Source organism: Apaloderma vittatum, unplaced genomic scaffold (genome assembly GCF_000703405.1).
Source record: "Apaloderma vittatum isolate BGI_N311 unplaced genomic scaffold, ASM70340v1 scaffold19394, whole genome shotgun sequence".
Taxonomy (NCBI): Eukaryota; Metazoa; Chordata; class Aves; order Trogoniformes; family Trogonidae; genus Apaloderma; species Apaloderma vittatum.
The window spans coordinates 12,797-39,965 of record NW_009714567.1 but is presented as its reverse complement, the minus strand read 5'-3'; the positions used below and the strand labels follow the sequence as shown (position 1 = coordinate 39,965).

The 27,169-nt window shown below is 41.5% G+C and overlaps 1 protein-coding gene across 1 annotated transcript; it reads left to right on the top strand.

Annotated features, from left to right (window-relative positions):
• The first annotated feature begins 310 nt into the window (after positions 1-310).
• VAPB (VAMP (vesicle-associated membrane protein)-associated protein B and C) lies at positions 311-27,006 on the top strand. Its single transcript, XM_009868824.1, has 6 exons — positions 311-365; positions 12,500-12,652; positions 20,393-20,496; positions 22,655-22,735; positions 23,672-23,848; positions 25,767-27,006. Exons 1-6 carry the CDS (start codon positions 311-313, stop codon positions 25,923-25,925), a joined length of 729 nt encoding a protein of 242 aa, XP_009867126.1. The 3' UTR covers positions 25,926-27,006.
• Positions 27,007-27,169: the final 163 nt, after the last annotated feature.

Sequence of the window (27,169 nt, the reverse complement as noted above, 5' to 3'; positions counted from 1 at the left end):
CTTTCCTGGCCCCAGAATGTGATTGTGCACCTGCACGTATGCAGTATGTCACTGTGTAATTCTGCTTCCTGCAAAGGCCACAATAGTAAACCAGAATAGCCGGTACTCTCTGCTCCTAACAGTACTGATTCGGACCTGGCGCCAGGTCTCGTGGTGGTGTTCTCGAGCTGTCACCTGGCTCTGGTGAATCCCCTGAGTGTGTCAGAGCTACAGTCCGAAGGTGGGGTGCTCAGTCCAACCGTCTCTCTGCCGCGCTCCGAGGGAAGTGTTTGGTATTTAGCCATGGTGCCGTGCAGCTGGCACAACCCGCATGGCCGTGGTTGGGTGGCTGCCGCTCCCAGATAAGAGAGTTTGGGCTCTGTCAGGTAAGTCGGTGGAAGCTCCGGTCAGGTCTGTGCGTTGCAGCGTAGGTGTGCGAAACCTCCCGTACCTGACGTGAATATCCAGGTCTTGCCAGGCACCAGGCTCAGCCTCTTCAGTGCAACAGTTCAGTAACATTTGGGATGTGAAATTGGTCTTCACTGAACCTGTGGTTGTCAAGTCTCAGAAGAGAGGTTAAGGACTTAAGCGAACCTTGCAACTAAACTATATAATTATATGTTTCTGTCTCTGTCGTGATCTGCCTGTAACAATTGAAGTACTCCTGCTCCAAAGGGATTTGGAAGGATTTGACTCCCTGTTCATTTAGTTCTGTATTGGATAAATAGGGATTTCTAGTCGCTACCACTGGAGCAGGCTTTGTTTAAGAATATAAAATACTGACAGTGTTGTGAGAAGTTGCCTGTTTAGTATAATTAATATACATCTTCTAGGCTGAAAATTTACTTGCTGTTTTCTTTAAGCTTTTAGAACCCTCCTGATATTCGTAACATAATGGCAGTCAGCACCAGAATTCCTTTACTCTTTGAAGGCTGCTGTGTCAATTGCTCTCTGCTTTTCTGCTGGAAAATGTACCAGTCCATGCTTCCTTTTGTCTACCTTGATTCCTATAAAATCGTTGTTACTGCATTAAATACAGATAAACCTTCGTGTCTCTCTACATATTTGAATTTGATTATCGCGTCATGCACTTTAAAAGAGGGCATAGTATTTAAATAACAGGCAGGATTCCTAAATCTGAATGAATCTGTTTATGTAGCCCAACTATCAAACAAAATTAGTCATGGTCACACTTAGGTATTTGCAGTACGTGTTATGCTGGCTATTCTTGCAACTTAACTAAAATCAATAGCTTATTCTAATTAGTGTTCCTTATAGTTGTGCAGACTTGCTGCATCTCACTGAAATTCTAATTTCACGTGCACCATTAGTTTTTGCAATTACTTCGTCAGGTTGCATAGACTCTTCATTTTGGAAGAGCAGCGTTTGGAGGAAAAGAACTGGAGCAAGGCAGAGATGCATTGTGTCTCCTGACACATCTCGTTTTTCGAGGAGTAAGTTGAAGGTGACACTTCTGTTGAGCTTCGTTCATCTGCTGGTGTCCTGTCCACTGGAGACACGACAGTAACAGCTCCACGGGGAAAGAGGGAGGGAATTGTACGTGTGTGGGCCAACAGAAATTTGAAACTTTGAACAGGATGGTTAGGGAGCCAAATAACAATTGAAATGTGTGGGGCAGTCAAGGAGGTTTAACTGATTTTTCTGTTAAATTTAATTAGTGTATTTAGGTCTCCCAAGACTATTTCTTAAAATCTCACTATCCGCTTGAAGGCTTTGGCCAATGTGATTTATGTGTTAAGGGCTTTTGAATAATTTTGCACTGTATGGATTTTAAGAATTGCAGCTGAGGTAACAAGCATTAATGGGATCAAAGTATTGCTGTTTCAAGGCACGTCCTAAGGCAGTGATAAAATCAGCATGAGCAACTCTTTCTTTGGAAGTTCTCTTAGTTTAGTGGGATTTTGTGGTTTTGATGTGATCAGCTGCATGTCTTTATTGTGAGGGATGGGCACACGTTCATAATTATCCATTCCTTGAGAGTCTCGTGTTTGCGCACTAATTTTCAGCTCACGTTGAGCTATGGAGCCATTGCAATGATACATGAAAATGTTGGTCAAGTTTATTATTTAAAGCTCATCAGAGTGGCAGGCTGCCAGTCTGATTTGGTTGATGGGATGTGTCCTATTCGTCACTTCAGAAAATATATCTGATAAATTAGATTGGAAAATGCATGTGTAAGCATAAGTTAAGGGGTGGCTGTCTTAAGTCCTGGGAGCATGGCTATCAGGTCAAAATAAAGACACAGGTAATGTAGCATAATGGGTGCAGGTTCACACAGACGCTTAGCAGTAAATTGCATTTACCAGCTGCTATGTGCAATATCTTATTACCCATGAAAGAGGAATATCGAGTAGAAGTTTGCACAGGAGTTTCTGATAGTTTCTTCTCACTGGAAATTTAATTACTGCCTTTTTCCCCCTCACTTCACACGTTTTATAAACTAAAAACTTACCAGTAGACATGCTTTATTTCTTTTAAAATGGATTAGCTACCTTTGAATATAAGGCCAAATTTTGTTTTAATTGCACTCTAATTCGGCATTAGGATTGTAAAACCCTTTAAATAGATCGTCAGGTCTGTTTTGAAACTTGACTGGAAAAAAGGCATCATCACCATAGCGAATGATCCGACGTTATGAGCCCAGGTCAGCTTACATCTGTGAACAAATGCGCAATTTTAGCAGGAGCCTCCTCTGTTGTATGCACCCAGCTCTGGAAGGTATTGATTGCGTCAAATGAGTTTTGAGTCGAATGAGCAGGTCTTTGCATATGTAATAATGCGATTTTTATAGCAAACTGGCTGAGCAAGGGTTTGTCTTGTTGCTTTTCGAGTGCCTCTGTGCCTAGCCGGAGACAATGCAAGAATCCTATGACCCTTGCTAATTCTGCCCACATCCTGCAGCCACACTCATTTGCTACCCTCTTGTTACCGCGTTGGGCTTACCTTTGCTCCCTGCTGGGAACAACTAATAACCACTGAATGCATTTCAGAGCTGGTACAGTAATAGCCTTTTTACTTTTTCTGCCGGTGTCATCGGTTGGCTTGAAAGCTTTACGGGTGATGTTTGCAACAGTTTTCTTTGTGACAACAGCTGTTGCTTCAGACTTAAATTTCATCCTTGTATTTTTAGGGAATGTGATCTTTAGCGTTATCATCTCGCTGCTGCAAGGCGTTCTTGTTTTTCCTCCAAGTAAATCCTTGCTAATTTAAGTGAGAAGTGGTTTCAGCGGGCAGTTCTTTCCCAGTCAGACCTCTTCCTCTTTGACTGAGGGACTGTGATGCCGGTGTGACGGTTCCTGCCACAAGCACTGCTGAGCCCTCCTTTCCTGGCCTCCCTGTGTGATGACCGAGGCAGAAAGGAAGCCTATTCACGTACAGATATGAATATTTAAATGGCACTTTATTTAGCTAGGGACCAGACTCGTGCCAAGTCCCTTCCTCTGATGTTTGACCCAATCTATTCCATCTATCAAATTTTTCATCCCTGCTTTGTAGGCTGAGATGTCTGTAGAGACACAGACGATGTTTTTCGATGTGTCTGGGACGTTGCTGAGTTTAAGACTTGTCCTGCTAGGCAACCTTTCCTAACGAGGGATTTGTGCCCTTGGTCTGGAACAGCTGTCACACTCTCGTTGTCGCTGCAAACGTGTGCCAAGCGAATCACCATTGCCATGTTTAATTCAGTGCAGGATTACGGTGCACATGGATTGACGGGATTGAGTGTTTACACTCGCAAGACAATCCAGACCAAGAGTTGACTGTGTCTGTCCTGTAGTGTAGCTGTCCTGAAGATTGCTCACTTCAACTGTAATTCTTCTGGCCTCAAAAACATTTCTGCGAGTTGGGTACTGCTGCTGCCTGCAGTACTTTATCCCACATTATTATAAATACTTTATGAAAATAATCTCTTTACTAAACTACTTTAGCGTCTAGTTCCCTGAGCTGTAAACGAAATCCCTCATACCATGGTGCTATGGATTAAAGATTTTATCGTTCTAAATTTAATCCCGTTTTCTTGGTTGGTTTCCATGAGGGATGGAAAAAAATAGAGAAAGGGGAGGTTTGCCTGGTGATCTGGTTACTTACGATGCAAATTATAAAATTGTGTAGGTGTGGGGCTCACTATGGAGCCAAATCTCATGTTTTTGCAAACAGCTTTAAAGACCTAATTCAAATGAGTTGTGCTTGTAGAAGGCGTTTCAAATGACTGTGTAATTCTTGAAGAAAAAAAATGCACTTTTTTAGTTTTTTTTCTGTGACTGTTCCTTTTCATCTAACCAGTTCCTGCATCCTTGCTGGTGTTTCTGCTGTTCCTCACAAGCAGGAGTCCAGCCCTCCCATATGCAGTTCTGTGTTTGGACTGCCACTGTTGCCTGTTTGTATTTGCAACTGCTGCTTCTTGGGATATGTGAATTAACAAAATATTTTGCATCTCCTCAAAATATTTGCGTACATAATTTTCTCTAGTTTGCAACGGCTCTTCTGCCGGCCTTCCTTCATCTTTACCAGACTAAGAGCAACGGGGTAATGGCAGTAAGATTTTTTTTTTTTAAATCTCTTTTTGCATAGCTGTTTTTACACTGTGCTTATTGGTGTCATGGTGGTGCAGGTAATGCTTACAGAAGTTTAGATTTGCAGAATGCAACTTCATGTTTGTACCTTGTTCTATGCCAGACAGTATAAGCTGTCAGTTATTTTTTCCTTATTTTTTCACTGCTTCTGGCTAAATTTCTGATTTGGCTTTGTTTGTGTTTTCCCACTTTGATTCTGAAAGCACATTAAATAGGCTAATTTTCAAGTGGTTCCTCAGAAATGTATCTTGGCTAAACTCAAGATTTCTTCCTTATTTGTTAGTTTCTTACTGCTTATTTAAGTTTGGGTGTGGGGTTTTTTTAAAACTTACTAGAAAAGCAGCTATTCCCAAAATCTTTGATTTTACTCATTTCTTCTGGTATTTGCAATTTATACATAGTTTAGCACCTAAAATATTCATTCAGTTGTTATTTGAGGTACACATCGAATTTGTCTATTTGAAGAGTATATACAAGCATAAAATTAAAGTAGTTAATTTCCTTCTTCCCTACCATTTTAATGTGCATCTGAAATGGAAATTAGTGATGAAATGAGGCCAGGAGAATTTACTTCACAAGAAGTACAAGCAGCAGCATAGTTTGGGACGGTGATTAAGATCCCGCCCTGCTTCCAGGGAGGTGCTTTACGCTGACTTCAGTTTTCAGCTCTGTCTTTGCCAGGGATGCTCCCGCGTCGGGCCCTCATCTCGTCATCGTCATCGTCGCGCTGCTCTGCTGCTGCCTCCCCACGGCTCCCCAGGGCCGGGGCTTTGTTCACGCTCCTTTCAGACCCACCCAGCAACGCCATGAATGAGGCTTCCTGCCGTACGGAATACGTGTCAGATTATAAGTAGGTTTTGCTATGTCATGTTTTTTGAAAAAGATAGAGCTACTGTTCCACCATGGAAGGAGAGTAGGCTGCTGTTTTCTGGGCTGTGTTCCTACCTGGAGAGAGGTGGTACATCTGATAATTCTGAGGGGATGAACAAAGTAAGACGATATGTTTGGCATTCGGTTCTGAAAGGGTATGAAAGCCCAGCTGAAACCGAGATACACCTCTGAAAGCTGGCCAGCTCTGCTGTCCGTCTTGTTTGTGCAATTGTGTGGGGAAAACTGCTTTAGGTTTAAGAGAAAATATTTGATGTGCAATTTTGTTGCTGAAGCTTGCTGTAAGTAATGTTTGGGGGTAAGAAAACTCTGGAGAAGTCGGAAAAAACAAATGACACCGGTACCCAGAAGGGCGTATTCTTCCATTTCTCTTGACAGGCTTATGTGTGGCCTCTCAGTGCTTGCAACTGTGAAGTCAAAGTGTTAATGATCCTCTGGGGAATAAAAGCTGGCAAAATAATATCCTAATAGACACCCTGGAAATAGTCTTCAGTCTCATATTTGTTTTTTCGTACTTGTTTTCCCATTAAGCGTGAGACATGGTCTGGCAAAAATAGTTTGTGGCAAAATAGGCCAGAGGAGGACACTGATTAATGCATTCAAATGGAATAATTTTCTACGAACCTTGGTCCAACTTTGGCATCTGGATCACGTAATTTTGTTGGTCTTCTACATCTTCCTTTTCCTCCTAGATCGTTTTATTGATTAGATATTAAAAAAAGTTACTCCACTGCGTCAGCTCTTGCATGGAGAGTGATTTGGGTAGCACTTCTATTTTTGTAAGAGGTTTCTCATTAAGGCTTCTACTGCTTGACACAGCAGAAGTGGAAATGACCACTTCCCTCCTGTCTCGTTTCTTCAAGGGCTCTTTCGGGTGAGGATAGTTCAGTGAGAGTAAAGAAGCTGATTCCATGGGAGCGAGGTTTTCTTCTATTTAAAAACTGAACTGAGATCAAAAGGTTTATGAGTGGTTTACAGGAGAATTAAGAAAGAAGTAAGTTTTTCTTAAAAATAATTACCAAATTTGGGGTTGGTGGGTCCTCTCAGTGAGTTACTGGTGAAATCAGATGTTTATGCGACACGAGCACTTCTCATTTCTTATTCTTCAACTTGTTTGATTTTAAAAGTTGCAGATGCTTACTTAATTATGAATGTCTCCAGAGCGTCATGATGATTAAAACTTGGCATACAGTGCTTTTTAAAACATCAATCTTCACAAGAATCTGTGTAATTAGATAAGTATTCTTCTGACTTCACAGAGAGGAAAACTATAAGGGTCCAAACCTGCTTCTGTTTTGGAGTTGCTCTCAACGCTTAAGGTTTTTAATAGCAGATCAAGCCCTTAAGTGGTTTGTCTGTAGACAAGTGAGATGGTGGGAGAGTTTGATTGGATCTTGGCTGTTCTTGATTCGCAGGCACCTGGCTGATAGCTCAAGATCTTGCTTGACATTTCAGCATTTTTCATTTTAGTGTTTGTTTTCAAAGGTCGCCAACTTATATATAAAACTTGAAAAAGAAGCACATGGTAAGTCGAGTTCTACAGGTGTTACTGAGCCCTCTGCTCTTGGCTGGTGTTTTTATTTTTTGACTCTATCTCCGTTGCTGACGACCCCTCCAAAAAAATAAAATTAGAGAAATTGTGCAAATAAAATGAATTTACTTCGTACTATCAGAGGCCTGGTGAAGGAACTGAGTAACAATTTGCGTATGGCCATGAGAAAAGGCCGAAGTAGAAAGGCTGAAAGGTTCAGATGGTGAGACAGCCGTGGTCCTGGGTGGCAGTTGTGTTGTCAGCGCTGCTCACAGGCTCTTGCTTAGGGCTCTGCAGTGGGTTCACACCCTCTGGAGCAGGGCGAGGTGCGTCCCCAGCTGGGGGTGCTGAGTGAGCTGGTGGGGAGGCACTTCACGCCGTGGGAGCTGAAGGCAGCGCGGGGGGTGATGGGAAAGGGAGCCTGAAGTACCACCTTCATCCCCACGCTCTCCACTCACACGCGCAGTCAGCGTGGCGCTCGCTGGGTGCGTTACTGCTCCATGTGGGCTGCTCGTCAGGGCATGTGAACACAGAGAACTGGAGCTCTTGAGAACAGACACAAACCAATTTAAATTTCCTCTCTGCTGCTTTCCACCATCTCCCTTATTAAAGATTCCTTGGGTACCTTTCTGTGACTGATTAATGTCAGGCAATAAATGACTCTCATCGGACACATTGACAGGATTAGACCACGGTGAAACACGTCCTCACCATTCTGTTGTTGCATTCTGCTGCTTTCCACCGAGGAGGTACAAGCTGGGTATCTCACGGGAAGCTCTGCTCGTATTTCTGCCTGTTGCCAGTTGCCTTGCATTTGGGCCTGTGTCTGTGGTGCTGAGGTGGGGTGGCAGAAGTCGAGAAGGGATGGTGAAAGTGCGTCTAAAGCATTATGGGAATAACATGGGCAGCTTGAAGAGAATTTATTCTTGGTCTTGTTGATCAAAGGTTACTGGTTTAACATGACTCTGATTGTATCAAGTGCTCTTGCAGTGCTTTTACTTTGAAGAACACCAGTTCACTGGGGGTTTTTTAAGGGCTGCCTGTCTTTAAACAGATGAGAATTTGCGTTAGATTTAAGCACATAAAATTAGATGTGTGCCTTAATTACTCACAATTGTGTCAACGCTGCAAGTGTGACTGCGGTGCATAAGCCTAGTTGTGCTGGCTTTAACCTAATAAATAGGAGACCTTGGTGCCTCAGTCGGGCAGAATGCTGCACAGGAAGATGTGGTTTCCCTGATGCCAGTGTCTGAGTGCTGCTTGATCTGGCTGAAAACTGATTCTCTTCTTTTGTCTTCCTCCCTCCTTGTCTTGTTAGTGGATTAATTTTCAGCCCAAGCAGCTGGCTGGCTCCGCTCTCGGCACAGGCAGGTGAACGCTGCAGCTAGCAGTGATGGAGATGAGGGGTCACACCACCTCCCCTTCCAGCAGCAAGAGGGACAGATGCAGGAGTAAAGCAACCTTGGGGTTGTGGCCCCACTAAAGGGTGTAGCTGTTTCTAAAGATGTAGTAGTATTTGCATGTACAAACCTGCAGAGGACTGATGCCTGTTTGGTTTGAATGTTCCTGCCCAAGCCTGTGCCACTGAAGCTTTACTACCTCTGCTGATACTTGTTACCAACTTCTTCCACGTACCAAACCGGGCTACAGCAGCGCTCTTGCTGCATTGAATCTATAGCTGCGTGAGGACTGTTTATTTGCTGTGCTACAGCATGGAATTTTTGGTGAAGTGAGAATAATTGTATTAAGATTCCGTGCAAGTGATGTAGCAGTGTAATGTGGTTACTGTGAGTAGGAAATGGTGAGAAATTACACCAAGTCCTGTGCTGATCAAAAAAGTTACCAGCCTTGATTTACTGGTACACTTATGAACAATTTTTATTGCAATGAGTTATTTAAAATTTTTAAAGAGAGTGGACATCATATTCTTTTGTCCTGATTCTTAAACTTTCATGTTATTGCTAAAATGATCTGGGATATTATAATGCAGCGCACTGCAAAATGGCACTCTTAGGAGAGATTGATACGGCACTGGTGTTTGAACAGGAAATGGAGCGTGGCAAATTCTGAGATAATGCTGTGATCTTCAAATGTGGAGAGTTGTACGCCTCGGTCCTGGGTGGAAATACCCAGCCGTAGTTTGAAACTAGCCCTGCTCAAAAGTGACCCTGTGAAAAGCCATGGTACCTCTGCCTGTGTGTTGTTGCTTGAGTATATGAGGTGATGTTTTCTTTCAGTAGGACTGCTAGTTTGCATCACTAGATGCCCAGCTTGCATTAGCACAAGGTGGTTTTATTCTGTCTGTCAGGAAAAAGTCATTGAGCGCGTGTGCAATATTCCAAACTTTCACCACCAAATTCGATTTACTACATTCTTCCTTCTAGACTCTTTGCTTCCGTGACAACCCCGTGTCAGATGATGCATGTACAGACCCTGAGTTTCCCATAACTTTGTCCTTGGGATGACACCAGTGGCATTTCTCTCTCTTTTTTTATTTAAAAAAAAAGTGAATTGTCATTTCAAAAGCAACCTGCCTTAATTTAAGTTTCATGTATTTAGAAATGTTAAGAGCAATCGAAAAGACATTATTTGGTTTAGATGTTAGGGAATAAAGGTTGTGTTTTTAAGAGTGCCACTGAGCACAAAGTAAGAGTTGGTCTTCACTGGAGAGTTTTTACCCCGGGCACCATCCCGACCCAGCCACACAACTGACTAGTTTTGCTTGCAGCCCACCTTAGGGGTACAGGCATTATCCAAATGTTGCATATTCTTGTGTGAGTAGTCCATCCAGGGAGTACAGAGGCACTGGAAAGAAATGTAGAATGTTGTATGTTCCTGTATCCGATGCTGGAAGTCCTCCTGCCTTGTGTGGAAAAACGAGGCTCTGGGGTAGACGTGTGTCTCGTGCGGCTGCTCATACCCAGACTGAGCTCCCCTGCAGTGCTCCCATCCAGGCACTAGACAGCAAAGGTGTATCTCCAGTACAGAATTCGCTGGTGTTTGGCCAGGGATCAGTTCCCACCTGTACCCCAGCCTGCCCCCAGAAGGCCTAAGCCAGGCTCTGGCAGTCTACGAGCAGCTGGCCAGGCTTCGGGTCAGCCCGAGCAGGCGGGCCCTGGGCCCTGCTCTGAGCAGGCCAGCCGAGCCCAGAACATGTCACTGGCATGCCCTGATTACCCCGCAGTAATACTCTGTTGTCTCTTTCTTTTTTTATACACTTCAAAACACCTCTAATGGCACTTTAATCTTGCATTTGTCTGCTCTGGGTTGCTTTGCTGCAGTGTTTGAGCAGCAGTGCCTTCAGGAGTGCGCGGGAACGCGTTTGCCGAAAGCAGGCAGCAGCCTTCGAGTACAGTTGTGCTGGCTGATCCGTAAAACCTGTAATTGGGGGAAAATGGATCTAAAGAAACTGTTTAAAGTTTAGCGGACAGAAAAGAAGAGGAAACATCAAGCAGACAAGAAGGCATGAATTTGATCTGCTGAAAGGTTTTGCTGCCAAATATTTTGGTGTGATCTATGTTAGCAATAAGTAACTCCATTTGGAAATTATTTTACACATGGACTTGTCGTATTACTATTACAAACAGGAGCTCCATGCTGGGGCACACAGATCCCGCATGCGTTCATGGAGCAGCCAAGTAAAACTATGGTATTTCCCGCAGGAAATCTCTCCCAGCACGCTGACTAGTAAAGCACTACCGAGGACGCAGGTGCCTGCGAAGGGCTTTGTACAGACACCTCCCTCTGTGCCGGAGTAGCTCGAGCTGGTAATTTTTTACTAAAGGCTCATCCCTAGCGCTTAGATGTCAGTTAATTTCTTCTGAAACGTTAGATTTCTCCCAGTCAGAGCTATCTTGAAGATCTGTCTTTACACACCTAAATGCTGGATTTTTCTGATAGTTTGGTGTATTTAACTTCTTCAGTAACTCATGGCTGCTTCTGCACGTTTGCCTTTGGAATTAAAGTCTCTCTCTGCATGCCGAACACGGAGAAAACTTGACAGCTGTGTTTTATTCTCTTTCACATCTCGGTGTTTCGCCAGGCACAGGTTTAGTGAAATCTTTGTAACAGGATCTGAAAATTTTATTGCTTCATTTTTTTGCTACCAGGTTGCACTGTAAATGCCAAGCTGGCTTGTTTGGAGTGCAGACAGAAATGGTGCTATGTTGTTGTCTGGGTGGGGTTTTTTATGTGTGTGACTGATGTTGGGTTTGGTTGGTTTTTTCCTTCTCATTACTTAAATTGGATCAAGGATGGAGGTTTCAGGACTGTAATACTTTTACAGCTGTATCAAATGTCGTTTTAGGAGACAGATTTGTGTGATAAGTGTGTAGAAAAGCAAGCAACTCTACTTTAAGCCAGCCACGCTGCAGGAAGAGCATGGTGGAATATTGCCTGCTAGTATTTTTATTAGTATCATGATCATTCACCCTTTTTAAATTTTAGGGCTGTCATTTCTTCAGGAAAAGGTGCAATGCTATTTTTGGCCAATTTGCTTTTACTCCTGAGGACAGATGAGGATACTTTATTCAGGCATCAAGTAATTCATTTGATGCAGAATTCAGATGATCAAAGTGTGATTATATTTCTTTTAATTTTACTACTTTATCATCTGAGGAAGAATTGCAGTTGCCTGTTGCTTGTCTGTTTTATCAGTGTCTTGTAGAAAATGGGTGACCAGCCTTTTCTCTAGCCTCAGGGATTTGGGCAGTTGCAACTGGGTCAGGAGCCTGTGAGAGGTTGATTTACCTGCCTTTGGTGTTGCAGAACTTGACAGTGGTTTGATTCTGGCTTTGCTAATATCAAACTCTTTGTCAGTGCTCTCAGCGTCCAAGAATTTTCCTCTTTCCACATGGTTATTTCCTGTCTTGGATGAGGTGGACTATTTTATGAAGAAATGTTCTAGTTTATTATTTCTAGTAGCCAAGAGAACAATTTTTTTTTTTTTTAAAATGACTTGTTAGGGAGAGGGGACGCACACTGAATGCTTATTTTGCTGGTTATGGTGTGATATTTCTGAATATCTGGTAGAATCCTGCTTCTGTAGAGGTCCAGCTTGCATAAGCAGGGAGATCTGTAGCAGCCGCTGTACTGTGCTCCCCTATTTGTCACCCGTAGCGGGGGTATATGTGGTATCTCTGTTAGCCTGGTTTTAGTGGGATTCAGTAGTTAGAATGGAGTAACTGCCACACAGCGGAGAATTTGGCACCATTTGAATGCCATGTTGTGTTGGCATCGTCTACAAATGATTTCCTCCGTTTTGTTTCGCTGTTAATGATCAACTTCAGCTGCTGTGCCAGGAGCACTGGAGCTCGCCGCACGGCCCAATGCTCCGAGGCCTCACTGCAGCCTCGGCTTTGCGTGCGCGGTTATCTGGACGTGCTGTAGATGGAAATTGAACATCTAATTACTTTATCAGATTTGCGAACAGAGATTTAGAGCGTGCTTAGCCTCTGCTTGCAAAATATTTTCTGTGCGATTTCAAGTCTGCTTTTGCTCTCCTCCTCAGGTCCTTTCACAGATGTTGTCACTACAAACCTGAAACTGGGCAATCCTACAGAAAGAAATGTGTGCTTCAAAGTGAAGACCACAGCACCACGTAGATACTGTGTAAGGCCAAACAGTGGAATTATCGATGCAGGAACATCAATTAATGTTTCTGGTAAGCCGTTCAAGCAGTTTTTTGGTGATTGAAAGTAGTTTCTTCTAATCAATTATTTCTTGGAATGCTTTGCAATCTGAAAGTATTTTGTGGAATATTTGTAAAAGCAAGAGGTTGTGATTTCATGGAAAAGCAGCCATTTAATTTTTCCTTACTTCTCTTATTCTAGCTGTAGTTTAGGTTTTACATCTTGTTTTGTAGGGGAAAAAAAAAAAGAGAGATGTATATAAATGATTTATATAGCTCATTAACAGCCTTAGCCAGCCTGTTGACAGCAGTACTGGGGCAGCCCTGCCTTCCCTGTGCGATTATTTTTGTCCAGTTAGCTTTTTGCCACCCTCACGTCCTGAAGCAGCTGACCACGGCGTCAGACAGGGGCTGGGACAGGCCCGTGGGGGGCAGAAGTGCCCTGAGCCACACCAGTTTCGGTTGGTGCTGGCTGTTGCCAAATACAACCAATAATGGAAACAGTTCCTTTCAAACCAGGCTTGGTTTGTGTCCCTTGAGGATGAGCTATGCTTTGGTGTTAGAAATGTGGAGTGACTTAGTCTTTGCTGTTCCGTAGGAAAAGTTAATGATTTTCCCTGAGTCAGTAGCTCTTGACTTGCCTAAGTTTGGTAATGGAAAGCAAAGGAGTGACTTACTTTGAAAGCATAAAGAGCTGAGTATTTCCCACAAGCAAAGTGTCTGTATTCTTTACTTGTTGATGATACATTCTTGAAAGCAATACATTTTCTCAATGACTTCTCCGATCCATGTTTTTAATAAAGAATTCCATCAAAGCATGTAGTAGCAACGTGCGTCATGGATTTGTCTGACTTTTTAGTTAAGAAAACTATTTCTGTAATTTTTTAATATATTTTTTTTAATAAATTTGAATATTGGCAGAATACAAAAATGTACCTACTCATAGGTTGTATGGTTTGTCATTCGTCTTTTACCAAACTTCATCTAGCCTGGAATAAAAATTGGGATCTAAAACTACTGCTTTTTATTTGAAAAAAGTCAAAAAGTAAAAATCAAGACTTTGGGTTTTTTACTTAAAATGTAAAATATTTAAACACCTCACCCTTGGAGAATTTCATAGAATTGTAGAATACCTTGGGCTGGAAGGGACCCTTAAAGGTCATCTAGTCCAACCTCCCTACAGTAAGCAGGGACATCTTTAACTTTCATGATTTTTATATCGTTGAGCTTGCCTCAACGATATAAAAATTGACCCCAAAAATACTTTGCACTCTATCCTGATGAGGTTTTAATCTTGTAAGTCTTCTTGTGTGTGCTGCATTTGAACGCTGGCGGATCTCCTGTCTCTGGGCTTTCTGTTGTGTCACACTGAGTGTGCAGACGATGGCAATATCGTGCCTGACTTCCCAGTCACCGCTGGGGAACGTTGTGTGAGGGGGGAACCAGGGCAGTGGGTACGTTCAGGTGGGGCAGACAAAGCACTGCTGCTTCAGGAGAAGGCTAGCACGTATCCAGTAAGCTCTGAAATGACTAATATGTAAATGAAAGAGCTCTCTAGAGAGAAATTGAGATGTTTAAAACGCGATACAATTCCCAAGTAAAGCTGTCTGTCATCTCTACTAGCTGCAGGCGAGCATATGAAATGCGTAGAAATCAATGACGTGATAATGAAAATTAGCATGGTTTCTAGCTACAAATCATCTTCGTGCTATAAAGATGTGGGTTCTTTTCATCTTTCAAATGAACTTTCAAAATGAACAGCCTGCTTGCTTTGCAGCACACAGCATGCTTTTTAAAATGTCAGCTTGATCTCGGCACTGAGCGTTTTCTTAAACTTCTGCTCACGATGACCCTTCGCTCTACCTTGAGCGGAATATGGTGGAGGCGAGCGCTCTGTGAGCTGTCCTGTGTTCCGCTGCCGGCACGCTTGCGCCTTACGTGCTTTTTCTTCCCAGCAGCAAACCAGACTGAGTATGGATCTAGTCCAGGACTAGGCTTCAAGCATCCCATTATGAGAGATCGCTGTGCTTTGCTCTTGCTTACATAGCTTTGAAAAATTGCCCTTTTCTGATAACTTTAGTGATTTATGATTCAGTTAGTTTTGCAAGTGGGCTACGATATATTTAACCACAAGCTCACATGTGTGTTCTACACATTTTTGTGCTGATAATAACTTAGTAATAATAATGATCCTAAATTGCCAGTCCTTACATTAACATAGTAGTTTAAAATGCAAGAAGTACGCATTCGTTGTTCTTTAAGTAAAATATAGGTAGATGTGTTACAGAATTCTGGGATATAAATACTAATTCTGTATTTCCTAAAACATTCTAAACTGAAACTGTCCATCTTGTGCCGTGGTTGAATTTCTCTTTAACAGAGCTGTACATATTGCAATCCTCATAGCTCCTTTAAACCACACATGGGGCCTATTTCTGGATTTGAATATGGCAGTGTCTTTGGTTCTAATTAGCAGAGGGGATCTTTTGGGTGGAGGGTGTCGAAGAGGGGACTTTGATTAACTTACAGAACAGAGTTGGGTTTGAATCCACAGACAGTGATTATTTTTAAGTGATGTGATTCAAGTCTTGCACAAGGCATAAAAATAGGACGAGTAAATAGGACTTGAATTCTTCCAAATCTAGTGAAAATAATACTGGCGAGAAATTATTAGAAAATGGTTAATTCAGTAATAACTTCTGAATAATTAAATTAATTGGGCTGTATTTACTATGTGCAGTCTGTCCTCTTGAGAATTGCTGACTGGCTCTAACGCAGCCGCTCGGTAGAACTGTGTTGGTACTGCACTTCGTCTCTCCAAAAAACCAGTGCTTAAACACAGGGGCATGGAGCTCTGGAACAATTGATTAGTTTCTCAGGATATTACTGACTGAAGCTAGTTTGGGGCAGCTCTATCTCCTTTGCACTGTAGGAACCGGATGCCTTTGTTGTATTCCTGTGAAGCTGTATCTTTACTATTTTCATGTAAGTATGTGAGAACATATTTTGCCTTAAGATAGAGGCAGCAGTCAGAACCTGATTCCACTTTATTTCATACTAGTATGGTGGCTCATTTAAGACATATGAAATGCTAGAAAAGTAAAGCTTGTTGTGGTCTAATACTGTCTTAAATACTGACTTGCGATGCCATATCACAGCTTTTCCTAAATATCAGCATTTAAGGATCCGTCAGCATGTGCTGCTTGCTGCAGTGTCAGGTTTATAGCCCGTGTTTTCACCTGTTATATAATGGCATGTAATTTTAACGGCTGAGTTTATGTAACTGTTGGGATGTGGATGTGTGTGCTGTCATCTGATTTCCTCGCATTCGGTCTGAAATACTTTGAAAAGAGGAGTACTTGCACAGGTTCCATTTTTGTTACACGTCTTTTTTCTAGAAAGATACCTGATTTTGTGGCTTCTGGGAGGTTGAAATCTAAATAAAAGGCATGAATGGATTACAAAGGGAGAGTGAAAAAATATAAGCAGCTGCTGCTGCACCCACAGAGAGGTGTGTAACGGGGGGAGGGAGCAGGTACAGGTGGTGCCATGTGTGCACGGTGTCCTGCCGGAGAGAGCAGGAACGCGCTTCCTAACAATGGGGAGAAGCTGATGGTACCCTTGGGTTGCTGTTGAGTATCTTTGGCGGGGTGGGGATCGGTAGTGTTTTGTCACCTTGCCTGACCTGGAACAGACAGGTGTATTGCCTTCAGGAGGGGGCTTCTGCAGCTGCTGCTCTCTTCGGCCGCGGTGTCACTGCCCCTTTCGCCAGGACACTGACCGTGGCCCGGCCGCCGCTGCCGCCCCTTCCCCTGGGCCTCCCACGCAACGGCTGCCAAGTTTGGGGTTAGTTGTGTTCGCTTGGTTCAGAAGAATCCGTCTTGATCTTCACAGGTTCAATCAGTGTTACTGAAATATTGGCAGAAAGAACCGTGTAACCGTGGATCAGGTGTGAAGCGCTGCAGCGGATTCTGCCTGTTGCTGTAGGTGCGAGTGTCCTTTGCTCACCCCTGACAGAGCTGATCAAATTGCCAGGTGATCTTGAAGCTTGTCCCTGTAGCTGATGGGGCTGTTTCATGTAAAGGTGACTTAAGTGTGGTAAATTTGGTCTATCCAGGCCATCGAAAATTCCACACTTCAATTTAGGAAAATTGTCATAAAGCTAGAAAAGAAAAATGGATTCACAGACTATTGAATGGGCTGCTTAAGAGTAAATAGTGATGTGGTGGATGAAAATGTAACAGCAGGAAGTTACTAGTGACGCTTCTTGAGAATGATTCTTAGTACTAATCTTATTTAATGCTTTTATAAGCAAATCTGGCACAAAGAGTACGCTAAAAACCCTGATCATGATGTAAAGTTGGGAGGCTGAAAACACGCAGCAGATCTGAGTGTCCTTGAAGGCTACAGTAAAGGAAACAGAGGATGAGTTTCATCTGAAAAACTGCAAAAATCATGTATTTGGGGAATAAAATACTCAGTTATAATTGCAAACTTGTTAAACAAAGGCAACTGGCTAAAGTGACTGAGATGCTGACGTAATGTAGCTGGGATAGGGCAAACTGGTTGGGTAATGGAAGAGGTAAGAGGGTATAAATGCTATTGTCCAAGACGCTGGTAAAATTTCCTGGATGTATGATGGGAGTAGCTCCCGGAGAGGAGTTAAAGCCGGAACAGGTGCAGAGAATGAATGGGGAGCCTGGCCCAGAGGGCACCCACCGAGCCTGGTCTGTTTAGTTTACCAGAAGGCCAAGAGTTGCTGTGATTGATGTCTTGGAGTGCACCACAAGTAAGTGACTCTTCCCCTTCTTTGATATTTAAGCATAAGGGCACTATTGGTCCAGGACCAAGTAAACAGGCCATTAATAAATTTAGATGGAAATTAGAGGAAGGTTGCTCACTATCCCAGCAGGGAGACCTTTCTGCTCCTCCGGCTCTTGGAAAGGGGTGCAGATCCTCGCAGGCGTTATAGGAAGAGTTTTGCCTCCTTCCCTGTTCCTTGATTCGAATTTCCTCTGTTCCTTCAGAAAGCAGATTTACTACAGGATAACCAAAGAGTTTAATGCTTCTGACATTGTTATTAACTTGGCCAGTGAACTGTTCTAGAAAAAGGAGATAGCACATTAGGTGGTCGCCACCTCCCTTTGCTCTCTGCAGAGGGCTTTGCCTAAAATTATGGGGGTTATAGCAGGAACGTGTGAGGAGACTGGTATTGATTTCTTTGGAAGTGCTTTAGAACAGGATGTACAGAAGGTCGGTCCTTTGTGCTTGAATTTGGAGAGAGACAAGCGGGCTAACAAATATAACTTGAGTTAATTCTCATTACGTTGATCTCTCCATGACTTTGCAGTTTCTGCTTGTGGTAAATACTTTTGGTGCTTTAGCTCTGGGGTGATCAGTTTAGGAAGTGGTTGAAATATGTATCTCTGCCTAATGGATGCTGGTGCTAGTAAATTTGAAAATCATGTTAGTCATTTTGTTTCGTAGAACTCTGGGTTCTGATAAAAGCTGGTCAGAAGCTTTTGACCAGATGAAATGACAGATTTGATAAGGCATTTTGTAGGAACGTATGCTTTTCACATAATTCTTGCATAAGCTCTGGAATTTCCAGTCAGAGCAAAGTAGCAACATTCACAGTAACAAATTCTCTGGCAATTAGGGCAGTTACATGGAACTGATCCTTCACAGAAAGCCCCAATAGTGTGTGAATAAGTGGTGCAACGGTTTGGTTTCCTCTTGAACAAAGTACATGTTTTTGAGCTTCCCATCTGGCATACAAGACGTTTGCTGAATAATTTGTGTCAATGTGGGTTTCATGTATTGATCTAAAAATACAAGTGCTAACAACGTTTGTGCTGTCAAGCCCTCTCTAGCTGCTGGCTCCTACGATTCAGTGAATGGAGTTCAGAGCAGCGATCGTTTGGCACTGCAGAATGGCTTCAGCACCGCCACTTGGGAAAGAGCGATTTGCAAAGGAGTTTGTAGTTGCAATCAGCAAAGCAAACTGATAGAGCTGCGGATCTGGACAAGTTCCATCAGCTGGATGGTTTTGACTACTCAGTTGGATCTTACGCATTATGTAGATCTGAAATAAGTTAGGTGTCTACGACAGGGAAGGAAAAATAATGCTGCTGCTTTTTCATGGTAATCATCCAATGTTGGAATAAATGTGCTTTTATGGTGCAGTTGCTTCTGTTTGGAAAAAGAGTTTTAAAAGTAGCCTGTTAATTTGCAAATACTTACTTTGAACTAGTACCTGATTACTGCAAGGTGAGTTAGAAATACGTAAGAATTTTTAAAGCAACTCGAGACACTTTTATTTCTTCCTTCTCATGGCTTTAAAAGGCGCGTCTGTTGATAGCCACAGAAAAGACAGCACAGCTGGAACATATTTTGCTCATTGAAGGAGGCAAATTGGCTTGACTTGCCTTCATTTGCAATAAATGGGATCCTTGGATATCGCTTGTATATGACAAACCCCTGCAATTAGTGTATATGAATTTAGGCACATGATGTTAATAGCACTAGTACTTGAAAGTAGCCCTAATTCTTGAACTGCTTCACTTCTCAGTGAGTGAATAAGGGGACTGAAGTGGCCTCATGGGTTGTAAAATGTGAATTTTTAAACCGTACACTAATGTTAGCAGTAATTGCAATATACGCAGGCTTCGTTTGAATTCTGAGGGGGTGATAGCTTTTTGCAATATCTAATAACATAGTTGTGTAAACTGCTTTGCTTATTTTCACAAGTGTTGCTTTGGTTACTTGCACAGGTTTCTCATGTTGAAGCCAAACCTGTGTGTGTTAATGGCACAGTAGCTGAATATCCAGGTGTCATTTGCAAAATGTAGGGATTCCAAGTGACCACAGCGATTAGAGAATATGCCACGTAAATGAAATGCCGTGTAACTCTGCATCTTCAGGTTACTGCAACATGTTAGTAATTTACCCCAGAAGAAGTGTAATTTCCTAATACTAAATAAATAAAAATAATTTTTAAAAAAGCACACACCTCTGCTATGCCTTGCTCTCTGCCCCCTGAACACACTAATTTTCTGCATAAGTAAGTTCTGGAATGTTCGTGATTTCTTTGGATGGAGAGAAATACATTTCCTGTATACATTTCAGAGGCAAAGTCTATATAGCATTTAACAATAAACTTCCTGGTTCCTTTGTTCACTGGTAACAAACTTTAAGCAACATGTTTTTGGGAAACAAATACTTACACTTGATAAACCAAATACTATGAGACTCTCTAAACTTTGTAGAGGAAATTTCCGTCCTGGGACTTGAACCTCCGGGTTCAAAATGTTTGGCTTTGCCTCTGAAGCTTTTCTGAGGAACCATCAGCAATACTGTGTGTAAACTGATCCGAATGCCAGCTTGTTACTTCTGCCCCAAGGATGAAGGAAAAAAGCGATGCTTTCTTTGAGAATTTTTCTTTCTGTCCCAGAAGATATGTAAATTATCCTGTTTACTGTAAGCTACTATTCTTATCTTGCCATAGTTGTGTACAGATACTGAATGGTGATCGGCATATCCAAAATTCTCAGGCACAAATCTAGACAGGCTGAAGAAGCCTGTTTCTCTTCTCTGTGTTAACATTTTTTTCAAGTGAGGTTCCTGATCTCAGCTGCTGCTGTGGTCATAATGGACACACAACTTGAAACCATTTTAATGTTTGTATCTCTTACATCTGGTAATTATGTCATCAGTGCATGACTATGCATCAGGGCAGTGTTAACATGATGTGTTTGGGGTTTTTTCTTGCAGTGATGCTACAGCCTTTTGACTATGACCCTAACGAGAAAAGTAAACACAAGTTTATGGTTCAGTCTATGTTTGCTCCAGCTGATACTTCAGACATGGAAGCAGTAGTAAGTATTGAAATTAATTTAAGTGTATTTCTTTCTGATTGTATAATTTTGTAAGACCTTTTACTGCATTGCTTAGGGGCTGTTTTCAAACCAGGCTGGTATGATCCTTGAAAGCCAGGTTTGCATCTTTGTGCATGGCCAGGTGATTTCTCTTTATTTCAAGCCCCAGGAATCTTGCACTGAAAGACACGGTTGATATCTGTGATATTGCTGTGAGCAATGGGATACCAAGCCATGAAACAGATGTCAAGTAGTTGTATTATTTTTTCAATATATAATTTTTTAGAAAGGCCAACTTGAACTATATATTCTTAGAATATATATAACGAACTGTAAGTCTGTGACATCTTTTCTATTTTATGCCTCTACTCTGTGTTGAGTCTTCTCTTGAGCGACTCCTTTTCCCAGCAAGAACCAGGAGGATGATTTACAAATACTGTCTTTTTCTTTATCTCTACCGATGTCTCTTGTGGCTTGGGTGAATGAAAGGCCCTCATCGATTTTTGTCCTATGGATTACAAATGAGAGTAACAAAAGCATGTAGGTGCTGAAGCAAAGAAGGGTAAAAGATACAAAAATAAGATGTCGGGCTACATTAAGACAACTTGGAAAGGAACAAACCAGTATGTCAAACTGGTTGCCTTCCTGTAACAGCAAGATCTGCTATTTCAAGAAGGCACAAAGAGCTTTCTCTAGTCTCACTTTTGTTAGTTTGAGACAATACTCAGTACTTATTGAGGACTCGATAAAAAAGAAAAAAATGCCGTTACTCAGAATTGTGTGGCTTGTGGGTGTGTATGTATGCGTATTTTTTAAAAACAAAAAAGCCATCCCCGAAAAAGCCTTGGAGTATATGTCAAGACTACTAACAGTAGTCTTTACAATATGCATATTCTTTTGAATAGTTTTTTTAAGCTGCAGCGTTCTGCAGGGTTAAGAATTCCTGTTCTGGAAGAGATTTATGGAACTGTATTTGTTTAATAGCCTCAAAATAAGATCCAGTGGGAGAAACAGCAATTGTAGGAATGTTTACATCACTAGAAAGATAAGCCAGTCTGCCTTTTTTCCCAACTCTTTAATTTTTGAGTTGCTTCGTACCATGGAAAACGTTATTCTGCTAGCAAGGAATGTTTTATAGGACCTAGATGGCCCTTTCAGTTTTCCAGAGCTCTCCAGACCAATACAATTTCTTTTCCTATAGCACCTGATCAGTTCTCAATTCTATTACCCTTCTCCAAAGCTCTTCCTATTCTGGATAAACAGGTGAGACAAATTACTGGTGTACTATAAAGCTTTCAACACTTCACAGGCAGCCAATGAGCTCAAAATAGAATTCTGACTTCAGCCACAGCAGAGCTGAAGTATGATTCAACTATTTAGGATGAGTCAAATACTTCCTCAGGTTGCACAGGGGTTAGCCAGAATTTGACACCCGCTTGAGATACGCTGAGCTACCAGAAGCGTGGTCAAAGTGAAGAGAAGCATGTGAGAACTCCAAGGCATAAATGATAGTCTTTTCAGTTCCGGGTTACGGCTGATATCTAGCAAAGATTTATAACCTCTAATCATTACTTTAAAATATTGGAAGGAAATTTTTAATGGTAGACTGCCTAGTTGAAGGGGGGGAAGGCTGAGAGGGGAAGCTCTCCCTTTCTGTATCCAGCATGTCTCGTACTGTGTAGACATTGATGTTGAAAAATAAAGGAGGTGGAAATGGGGGATTGGGAAGAACAGTCCTATGGTTCAGACCAGTGAGGAAGAAAAGCTCTTGTGAAATTTGAAAAGCTTGAGCAGGAGCTCTGCTGAACAAATATTTCAGAACTAACATGGTTACTGATTTGGGGTTTTGTTACCTTCTCTTTTTTGCATTCACCCCCTTTTTTTTTAATCGGCACCATAGCTCCCCCTATCTATGCTAATTACTCTTACACAATCCCCAGTTCAGTCATAAATTACCTGTGTGGGTTTCAGACTCTTTAGAATTATTTTCTTCATAGTATCTGGTCTTTCTTTACGATACAGCTCAGTTACATATTTGGTTACCTGTGGGGTCTTTCCTGAGTAAGGTGAGGTAATCTGGCTACATAATACACTGCATTTTCCATCTGCCTTAGTATACTAATATGTTTGATATTAAAGTAATGTTAAATTATTCCAGTGGAAAGAAGCAAAACCGGAAGAACTCATGGATTCGAAACTTAGGTGTGTGTTTGAGCTACCAGCAGAAAATGATAAGCCTGTGAGTATTTTCAGATGCATATTGAGTGTTTTAACTTAATACCACAGTAAATCACGTAAAGTGGCATGTTTATACCGACAGCTATATAAGCAGAAGAGAGAAGCCTCTGCACTGCCTGGATGGCATGACTCTCTGAAAACACAATATAAACTACTTAAAATCTTTGTAATGCTTCGTATAACCAGCAGCTAATTTGAACAATGTAAGTGGAACACGAGCACAAAGAAATCTTTGAGTTGATCTGTTTTTGTTTATTGAAAGATCATAGGATAAAGAATATTTCAGAAAAACGGGAAGGTGCTGATTGATGGTCATAAATCTCAGTTTACACTGAAGCCGTTGTAACCACCAGTGATACCAATTTGCCTGCCCAACACGGCCCTTTCCTTCCTTGGTACAACACTGATTTTAGCAAATACAGTGGTAGAAAACTAGTAAGGAAGACACAAACGCAGTTAGGGATTGTATTGCAGTTAGCAGCTCTAATACTGTGGGGTCCTTTTTTGTCAGGGTAATGAACTCCTTAATTTCTAATGGAAGTCTGTAGTGTCAGATGTAGAACCGATAATGGATTGAATGAACTGAAGATGTTTCCTGGTGTGCCAGTACTGAAGGCACTGAAGGCTTGTGGTTACGATGATGTGTTGTTATATCGTCACAGGCTGCGGGACGTGATCTGAGGATATTTCCTTTTCTACATACACAGCGACTGAAAAGTCGAGGTCATTCTGTCTGCACTTATTGCTGCTGATCTGGTATTTTCCGTAAAACAGAAAGGGGAAGTAAAGGTTACAGAAAGAAAGATGTTATTTATTTGTTTTGATACAGGCACGTTTCAGATGTGCACAGACAATTTTACCTGACTGTCCTCCTAAATATCAGGTGTATGGTGTGGCGTTAATGACTAACCAAAAATCACTCTATCCTTTTTAACAGCATGACATAGAAATAAATAAGATTGTATCCACAACTGCAACAAAGACAGATTCCTCTGTAATGTCTAAATCAATAAGTTCTTCTTTGGATGACACTGAAGTTAAGAAAGTAATGGAAGACTATAAGAGGCTTCAAGTAGAAGTTCAGAGATTACGGGAGGAGAATAAACAGTTTAAGGTAAAAATGCTTTTTTTTTTTTCCCCCTCTAGATTTACCCCTTTCCTAAAAAAAACCCTTCTGACTTAAGGTTTGGTTACCTGACCTTTACGTGCTGTCCATAAATTAAAAGATCATTTAGGGTTTTGTCTGTAACTGAGAAAAAGTGTTGAAATCAATGCTTCCTTTGAAAGGAGCATACCACTCGTACAGTCAGAGAAACCAATTGAATAGCAACGCAGAGTAATAAATTCCCTCTTTTTCTTTTCCCACCTAATTTTCTCAGTCTGAATTAAGGATTTGGTGTCAAATTTGGTCGTGTTCTCTCAAACCGATAGGAGCTTGAGGGCAGTGTTGTGCAAATACTGAGTGTTTTAGTAACTGCACCTATAATTTGCAGTTGAAATGACTGAAGAAGGAAGGATTAATAGGAAATATGCCTCCTGTCCTATTCAGCACATCACTGGGAAGTCAAGTTATTGAGAAACCCTTGTCACCAGGCTCTTTTTATAGTAGTTTCATGTGCTGTAAATGTCTAGTTACAGAGATAAAAGCTTTGGAACTCGTAACTGCTGAAGCCCAATGAAAGGAACTCGGTTCTGTCAGCTCTGACGCTGCTTTGCTGGCTGATGCTTGAAGAAATTCTTCAAACATTTGTAAACCAGTCCTGGTTTGCACGTGGAAATAATACGTGTGTATAGCTGAGACACGACCTTAACTTTTTATATTCTTGTTTTGCCACCATCTTACTATAAGTACTATGTGATTTTATTTTATTTTTTTGCTAACTAGTCTCAAAAAACCAGTCTGCAGGAGATATAACATAGGTATGTATATGACACCCTGTACTGTCAGTGTCAGGCTAGAGTCACTGCCAAAAGGAATTTAAAATACTTAAAATGAAAATGTGTTGTTTACAGCAGTCAGTTGTCCCCGTCCAGATTTATAGCAGTAGTGAGGTATCAGGTGCTCTATGACTTTTAATAAATAAATATTTTATTTTAAAACCCAAACATTTCCTCCAGAGCGTTAGATGCCCCCGTACATTCCGAAGTGAGAAACACCGACATACACTGAGCCTTTTGAATTTTACTTACCTGACAGTTTTTAGGACTGCAGTAACTTTTATTGCAGTTTGTTCCTTGAGCATTTTTTGATGTGTAGGCTGGTGGCTTCAGTATCTTACGCTTTTGCACTGTATCATAATACTGTATCACATAAAAAATCCTAACGCTGCTGCTTCGGCTGTATAGAAGGTAGGTCACAAGTGGTTCGTTTCGCTGTTTCTCCGTGTGTGTGTCTGTGTTGAATGGAGCGTGCTAACGCACGGCTGTGCTGCACCACGGTGTCGGTCAGAGATGGGAGTAATATCGTCTGCACTTGAAAGGATAATGTCTGCTGTTAAGATGTTGTTTTATCTGTTGTATCAAGCATCTTTACATCAAGAGAGCTGTCAAATTCACGCCCAGAAAATATCCTAATTATTGCCATTAGTTTCATAGCAGAATGTCAGCATTAATATGATAGGGGCAATAGATTTTCCTTCAAATGGTAGTAAAATTTGCTTGTGACATCTCACTAGGGGAATGCTGAGTATATTGCAGACTTTTTCCCAACCTGTCTTGGTTATATTGAAAAGCATTTTCCCCAACAGCGCTGTGTGTGCTTACAGAGCACTAAAAGCTCCTTGTGCCGTTCTCCACATCATTGCTTTTGAAGTTCTGGAGCTGTCTCCAGACTGGACAAGTGTTCCTGCAGCTTCCCTGGTTCCTCTCCTGCCTCACTACCTTTTCCTTCTCGGGCTCGTCTAGGAAATAGAGCTCTAAACTAGCTGTAAATTAACTTTCCATTATTTTATTTTGCCCACCTAAAATAAATACGGTAAGGGTGACTATTTAAAGGGTTTTTCAGTAGAAATAGTCAATGTCTCTTCCTTTAGGAAGAAGATGGCCTGCGGATGAGGAAGGCACCCCAGACAAACAACCCAATATCTGCTTCTGCAGCTGCTGTCAAGGACGAAGGGCTCAGCTCCAGACTACTTGCTTTGGTGGTTTTGTTCTTTGTCTTTGGTGTAATTATAGGAAAAATAGCCTTGTAGAGGCAGCATGCTGGAAATTGTAAATTGGTTTGATGGTTCTGCCATATCATTGGATTAAATTTATTCATAACAATGTTAAAAAAATTAATGTATGACATCTCACAGGTCTTGCCTTTAAATTACCCCTGCACAAATATTATGTAACATAATCTAGAAAGTTTAAAATGTACAATGAATGAATGAAAGAAAATCTGCTTTGGTGATGAAGGGGGGTGAAAATAATGATTTAACACTACAATGGAATATTGTATATGTCATTTTAAACATTCTTAGACCCTGATACATGTTGCTGGATTACCTCTTTTTAAAAAAAAAAGGAAAAAAAAAAAAGGAAAAATAGAAAAAACTATTCCTCCACTGCTGGAGCTGGCCCTATTGGATGTTTGGAGCTGGGTTAGGCAGGAGGTGTTGATAACTTCTGTAAAATACGTTAATCCACCATTCTGCTCATAACTTTAACAGTTTCTGTCAGTGTCTTCAACCGTGCAAGTTTCCAATTTCTTGGCACTTAAATGAGCAGCGAGAAGCTGAAAAGAATTGTACGTGGCAATGCTGACTGTGCTAGGCATCACGGAGAGGCGCGTATCGACTGGTGTGACGCTCGTCCGGAATAAAGGTCAATGCCTTGTTCTCAGAAAGGGACCAAGCTACATTGCTGTTGGTTCATTTAGTTGAATTAAAATGTTATACAGAGATGTTTAATGCATATTTAACTTATTTAATGTATTTCATCTCATGTTTCCTTATTGTCACAAAATTGACTAATACTATATGGTATGAAAAGGCACCTGTTTAAAGCCAGTGACCAGAACTAAAAAGTTGCTGCTGTAGCAAAGCGAGATTCTTCTGCCTCCTGTTGTTTTGGGCACTACACAATTGTTGGCAGTTTTGATCATCTGAGCATTGGAGAAACAGTGGTCAGGAAACTGTTTTTGTATGTAAATAAGTCTGTTAGGGGAGAAAATACTAGTAGTAAAGTAGTCCTATGCCGTAAAAGACCAATCCTGTTTGACTATGTAGCATCTAAAAAAAAAAAGAAAAAAAAGAAACGAAAAGAAAAGAAAAATTAAATAAAGCCCCCGAATTAAAGCTTCCTTTGTTACTTTTGTCATGTTCTCACAGTTTTAGAGGGGGGAAGAAGACAGCATTCTCTGTCATCTTAGTTTATGGCATGAGGAAACTTGCAGCTTTTTTTCAGGATGATTTTCTTTTTCTTCCAGCCTAATTTTAAAATCAATCCGAAC

What these genes read in the sequence shown, in the direction of transcription:
- VAPB (XM_009868824.1), top strand. Translation starts at nt 311, where the DNA reads ATGGCCGTGGTTGGGTGGCTGCCGCTCCCAGATAAGAGAGTTTGGGCT. An exon ending in GAGAGTTTGGGCTCTGTCAG is followed by an intron (nt 366 to 12,499) that starts GTAAGTCGGTGG and finishes TCTCCTCCTCAG; the next exon opens with GTCCTTTCACAGATGTTGTC. An exon ending in CAGCAGAAAATGATAAGCCT is followed by an intron (nt 22,736 to 23,671) that starts GTGAGTATTTTC and finishes CCTTTTTAACAG; the next exon opens with CATGACATAGAAATAAATAA.